Source organism: Oryza sativa, chromosome 6, assembly GCF_034140825.1.
Source record: "Oryza sativa Japonica Group chromosome 6, ASM3414082v1".
Lineage (NCBI taxonomy): Eukaryota > Viridiplantae > Streptophyta > Magnoliopsida > Poales > Poaceae > Oryza > Oryza sativa.
Window position 1 is genome coordinate 30,459,582 of NC_089040.1, and position 6,135 is coordinate 30,465,716.

The 6,135-nt window shown below is 42.7% G+C and overlaps 2 protein-coding genes across 2 annotated transcripts; one reads left to right on the forward strand and one right to left on the reverse strand.

Moving 5' to 3' along the window:
- Window positions 1–559: 559 nt before the first annotated feature.
- LOC112939372 (methyl-CpG-binding domain-containing protein 2-like) lies at window positions 560–3,067 on the forward strand. The gene is made up of 4 exons (XM_066311213.1): window positions 560–1,167; window positions 1,639–1,692; window positions 1,866–2,017; window positions 2,409–3,067. Exons 1-4 carry the CDS (start codon window positions 572–574, stop codon window positions 2,684–2,686), a joined length of 1,080 nt encoding a protein of 359 aa, XP_066167310.1. The 5' UTR covers window positions 560–571; the 3' UTR covers window positions 2,687–3,067.
- Window positions 3,068–3,206: 139 nt separating this feature from the next.
- LOC4341975 (uncharacterized) lies at window positions 3,207–5,381 on the reverse strand. Its single transcript, XM_015786678.3, has 2 exons — window positions 5,256–5,381; window positions 3,207–4,531 (listed from the first exon to the last, which is right to left on the reverse strand). The coding sequence occupies exon 2, from the start codon at window positions 4,492–4,494 to the stop codon at window positions 3,394–3,396; it is 1,101 nt and encodes a 366-aa protein (XP_015642164.1). The 5' UTR covers window positions 4,495–4,531; window positions 5,256–5,381; the 3' UTR covers window positions 3,207–3,393.
- Between the last annotated feature and the right edge of the window lie 754 nt (window positions 5,382–6,135).

Below are 6,135 nucleotides of genomic sequence, written 5' to 3' on the forward strand. Positions count from 1 at the left end.
ATGGTGGATGCATCGAGTTTGTTGCTAGAGTAAATATAGTATGAGAGAGTTATTAGCTTTTCTTGGTCTTAGTGTACCTATGAAATATATAGATCAATTTGGAATGGAGGGAGTACTTAGGTGCAGAAGGAAATGATATAACTTTTCCCCCCAGATTTTCTGTTACTTCATGTTTTAGGTATACCAATATTTTTGTGTACTTGGTTGATCTGTGCACTAGCATATAACAATTATCCGGCCATCAAAATGGATGAATTTTCCATTTCATCATGTGAAAGACATAATAACTGGAACCTTATCAAAGACATATACTTATTAGTTATTGCATGAGGTAGTTAACAGAATTGATTGCTTTCATTCCCCAGCTTTCACTGGTGATGAACTTCAACTTCTTGTATATAATCTTTTTGATGCTGCAGTTCATGTGATGTACTGATTTCCTTCTGGTCATTGAATTACTATCATATTGTATTGTTTTCTTTAACGGGGAACAGAAAGGGATACCCTTTCTGAAATCATGCTGCTGTTATTGAACCCTGTGTTCCTTATTACAGGTAAAAGACAGCATGTCATGAGGACTTTCCAAGGTCATAACCCCAACACTATGAAAGTTCATTCTCGCAAGTCTCAACCTTCAAAAAAGAAGCCTCGCGAGTTCTATGACACTGTTGAGGTACACATTATTGATGATGACAGTGATGGTGATGCGAATATCCACAAGGATTACTCAATGGAAGACACATCAAAGCACCTTGTCATGTACAATCCTGAGATCACGTATGACAAACAAGGGGAAGTTGAAGTTACTGAGCCTATAGATAACTATACTTCGCTGAACCAAAGATACATGAAGCCAAGACACGGATATAACACTGTTTTACCATCTATCGGTGCTTACACCGTGCAATGTGCTCACTGCTTCAAATGGAGGATCATCCCAACAAAAGAGAAATATGAAGAGATACGTGAGAATATTTGTCAGGATGTGTTTGTATGTGAAAGAGCTCGTGAATGGAACCGTGTTATATCTTGCGTTGATCCTGAAGATATATCACAGGATGGAAGTAGGGTGTGGGCGATTGACAAGGCAAGCATTTCCCAGACTCCTCCTGGCTGGGATAGAGAGGTCAGAATCAGAGGAGAGGGTTGCAGCAAGTTTGCAGATGTGTATGTCACTGTTTCCTTTCCTGGATTTGCAGTAGTACGTGATATTTGGTACCATATTTTTGGCCGTTTCCATATTCGGATATCAAACTTCTTTCTTTATGTGCCTAATAGCATCTTCATGTTAATCGTGGCACACTGGTCCTGTTTATTTATGCCTTGACTAGCTGCTAACTGCTAAGATTAGTTAACACTTTCTAAATAATTAGTGCGATCTCAAGTTTATTCATACTAGTACCACCTATGATCATGAAACTTCTACAGTTTTCAGTTAATACTTTGTAACACCATAGCAAATATCTCACTAATTCCTTATGATATGCCTGCTTGAATAATGCAAACAGCCATTATTATGTTTGCCAGTTTCCTCAGGAACTTTTTCATTATATGATATTTCGAACAGCAACATTGCTTGTAGGACACACAAGATACTCGAGGTTGACATATGTGAAATACTTTTCTTTTTTCCTTCAGGTACTACACTTCTCCAACTGGGAAGAAGTTGAGGTCATTGGTAGAAGTTGGGAGGTGGGATTCATCCATTTGTGCTCTTTTTGTTGCATATTTTGTGTGGCTAGTGTATTACTTGGGGTACCTAGTTCTAGTTGGTCTGGTACAACAAAACGAAGCTCTGGAAAAGCTCTGGAAAGTTCTTGAAATATTTCCCAGGAAATGATGTAATTATTATGTCCATATTCTAGGTACTTGGCAGAGAACCCACACTACATTAGGCAAGGGGTTAACTTAACCCAGTTCTCTTTCGCCACCCCCAAGCCTCTGCAAGAAGACTATGTCAGGAAGCATACATATGCAGCAACTCCTGAATTACCAGAGCTTCTTGAGACTGCGCAAGGTGTGTTATCAGTCCTAGGTTTGTTACATCTATTCTACTTTTTTTTCATTTTTAACTTCTTGTTCCCCACATTGTTGGAAAGGAGGCGTGCTTCAAACAAGGTAAGTTGCTGCGCAAATGGCACAGTTGGAGGTATCTTTGCAATGCAAGCATGTCTAGTTATTTTCAGTCAAATGAGCTGTGAGAAGTCATGTACTCATGATGCCCTTGCATTTTGCTACTTTACATCCTTTCTTGATCTTAGCACCATCTAAATATCATTTAGTGTTGTGATATTAACTGAATATATTTTCCCCCAGTTTCATCCCATAGCTATATCCTGTCAAAACTACCTGTTCTTGGGAGCTTTTGCTGATATATTTGTTATTGAGTATACATTGTTATTTTTCAGTGGATCCACTCTGCTGGGCAGCACCCCCTACACGCAGCGAACTGCTTGGTGAGCTTGGTGCTTCAACCTCAAGATCTGTTGATGTCAGCCAGTCTGAGGTGTCATACCCTGTAGACTTGCACCAGCCCGAGGAGTCTGCGCCACTACCTCCACGCACAAAGAAGAAAACTATGAAACGAGGGCGAGTGTCAGCAACGGGGTCTCAATCGACTCCACCTGGTTCATCCAAAGATCAGTCTGGAGGATGCGTAAGCGACGTCGAGTTTGTTTCGCTGTGAACTCTGGATGCAGTGCCTTTGTCTCTGTCAGTCTGCCTTTTGGTTCGTCTCATTGTCTATACCTCTCAAGAAACATAAACTTCGACCTATATGCCCAATGTTTTGGGTTTGATCAGATGCGCTAAGCATCGAATTTTGGTAATCTAACTACGTCTTAACATGGCCATGACATAGGCTGTAGCATCCACATAACTAGGTAGCCAGCACTAGTCTGATAGACTTGGCAGAATATGTTAGCCAGCATTAGTCTGATAGACTTGGCAGAATATTTTCCATGGACAGCCTGCTACATATGTTGATATGGTAGTTGTACTGGTATTGTAACATGGAAGTCTGGAGTAGACAGACAGTGTTATCAGTGTACCAGATGTTTTATGCTTCGTTTTTCTGTCTCTTGTCTTTGGATGCTTTGTGTTGATGCTCGATTAACCAGTCAGATACTTAAGGATTCATATTCAGGAAATCCTGACACTGAAAATCTGCTTATCCAGAAAACTGAAAGAAGAGCTACGCATGAGTATGTGCCAAGAACATTTTGTATTTGCAAGGGCCTGTGAATGGAACCATGTTTTATCATGTGATTACCCAGAAGAAAATGTCAAAAGATGAAAGCAGTGAAGTTCCTCCGACAATGTCACTAGGCTTACACTGAAATGCCATGTTTGAAAATTTAGCATCATCAGGTCCAATTAACCCAAATTCTAGAATCAGGCAAATGGTTCACTGAAGACAGCAGAGTGAACCCAATGGCGTGCCTCAGTCACAATCGATGCCGGGAGAAGCTCCTCAACAACACCATCAACCAGATTGTGTGCATATACATTTGTGATGGATTTCTCTATCAAACCTCGTGGATTGAAAGGAGCCATCTTCCTCTTCTTTCCGTTTCCAAGATCGATCGTTCTGCTCTCACCCCACAGCCGGTCAGGGCAGAACGTGTACACTTTCCTCCCACCTTTCTCCTCCCTTAAACGGGAGGATCTACCACGGCAGAGGAACCAGCTGAACCCATCCAGATCGCCGGCGTCCAATGGCGACGGCGCCATTGCTATATCCAGCTTGAAGAACTTGAACTCGCAGAACTGATCATCGTGACGGCGACATGAGACTAGGATGACCTCCTCTTCTTCCTCTTCCTCGCCACCGCCTTCGCCAGAGGCGGTGACGAGGAAGTGATCCTCTTGCCAGTTCCACCCCGGCGAGGGCACCGGCGTCCTCCAGGCCGTCTCCGTCATGTCGAACACGGAGATCCTCCCACGGTAGTCGGCGCAGACCACCTGCTTCCCGCGCAACGCCGCGTCCACGATGAATGTGAACGCGGCGCGGCGCCGCCCGTGGCGAGCTTGCTGCGGGGGGGAGGTGTTCGTGTTCTTGTAGGTTGTCCAGTACACGTCGCCGGGGCAGGATGGTGGGATAATCGGAGGCCGTCTCGACGCAGGCCACCACCAGTGGCTCCCCATGGGAGTTGATGTGGAAGACGAAGAGGCCACCGGCGACGGAGCGGAACACCGGCAGGTCCACCCGCCGGCCGTTGCCGGCGTGGACAGGAAGACGGTTCGCAGTGTTTTCTCTCGCCGGGGGCTATGGCGGTAGTTCTGGACCATGAGCAGCCACCCGCGGTTCTCGAACGCCAATGTCGCGGCGTCCAGGAAGAAGGCGGCCATGTCGGTTGCTCCACGGGTCTGCTTGGTGGATGGATCGAACAGGAAACATTTGTTGCTGTTGCATTCCAGAGTTAACAATGCCAATGGTAGCTTGGATTGCTTGGAACAAGAAGTGGTACTTGTTGGAGAAGCATCTGGCTCCATGGTGAATCTTAATTGGTACTAGCTAGTTCCTCCAGATCTGAGATAAGCAAAGGGCAGAGGTTGATCATTTGGTACAATGAAAACTCTACTTATATTACATACAGTGTAATACTATATCCAAATCTGTGAGATATAAGCAAAGAACAAAGATTGATAATTTGGTACAATTAGAGTAGTGCTTATATTATACAAATGTAATACTACATGGCACACTATCTAGCATCTACCATCCTGTGCAGCCAAGTTGTAGCATGCTAATAGATAGAGTCCAGAATAATGTAATTTAACCATTGGTTTACATAACTTGCAATGCAATGCTATTATGGTCACAAATAGTGAGTGGTGAATAGGTTTCTTTAACAATGGGTTCGAATCCTACTAATGCTTCCTAATTCCAAAATACTTACTATTAGCTACCAAATCCCACTTATGTTCAGAGCGAAAGGGCACGTAGAGTAGCACTCCAAAGTCCTAAGTGCAAATCTCCATAGGAGTAAATTTTAGATTGGATTATTTGAGGGGCTAAGTTTTCGATTTAAAAATATCACATATATCTGGTTGGATATAGATACCGGGTAAAAAACAGACAAAAGAATATCACGCGCCCTAACTACATCACCAATCATGGGGGATCGAGGCCAAGAGGACAATTAATTAATCTACACAGCGCATGCAGAGCAAATAATCGACCACCGGATCAAGAGAGAGACCTAACCCTAATACTCGCGCTTGGCACAAGGGATCGATCGAGGGAAGTTCACCTCGGAGAAGAGAAGCGAGGCGAAGCGAATGAGGATTCCGGCGGGGGCGCGGCGCCGGCGGCAAGGCGGAGGGAGCGATGAGGATCGGAGGAGTCGCTCTCGCTCGCCGATTCGGTGATGCTTCCCGTGGAAGTAGGGATGCAAATTGGGAAGAAGAAGAAGAAGAGACCGAGGCGGACTGGTTTCGTTTGGGCCGGGCCGAAAGTGACGCGACCATGTCCGTATTCCAAAGTTTTTTAATGGACCTGACCTGACTGGCTTGGATTAGAATTTGGAAACTTTTGTTTGCCTAGTACCCTATCCTTTCATATTATTAGTTGTTTTGATTTTTTTTATTTTAAGTTTGATCAAGTTTATTAGCAGCATTTAAAACACCAAATTAGTTTCATTAAATGTAATAAGGATTATATTTTTAATACGACTAAAAAAATATTCGTATGTTGCAACAGGTAAATGCTATTTTGATATTATAATTGTTATACGGTTTAGGTAAGCTAAAATTCACTGTGTTAATTCGCTTGAATATTTTTTTAAGGAAATCATGAGCTGCAATTAGGAGTCTGTATTTCATCTCAAGTTAGCATGAGTTTTTTTAAAGAGATTTCTTATACGACTCCTTTTATATTTCTAACTCAAACACGGATTTGTATTTCCAAAAGCGAATGAACTTAAAAACCGACTCAAACACGAATAACGTACCAAAATACCGGCAAAAATATCTTCAATTTTTATAATAGTAGAGATAGAGATTTATTTTATGTTGAAAATGCTGCTATGTTTATCTATAAGTTTGACCAAACTTAAATAAGTTTGATTAAAAAATAATTAAAATGACTTGTAATATGAAACGGAGGGAGTGCTAGACATGGGGGTGACAAAT

Bases quoted from the DNA above. Each gene is read 5' to 3' on its own strand.
- LOC112939372 (XM_066311213.1), top strand. From the start codon at position 572: ATGAGGACTTTCCAAGGTCATAACCCCAACACTATGAAAGTTCATTCT. The intron at 1,168-1,638 runs GTATGTCACTGT...TTTTTCCTTCAG, and splicing joins TGCAGCAAGTTTGCAGATGT to GTACTACACTTCTCCAACTG. The intron at 1,693-1,865 runs GTGGGATTCATC...TCCATATTCTAG, and splicing joins TCATTGGTAGAAGTTGGGAG to GTACTTGGCAGAGAACCCAC.
- LOC4341975 (XM_015786678.3), bottom strand. From the start codon at position 4,494: ATGGAGCCAGATGCTTCTCCAACAAGTACCACTTCTTGTTCCAAGCAA.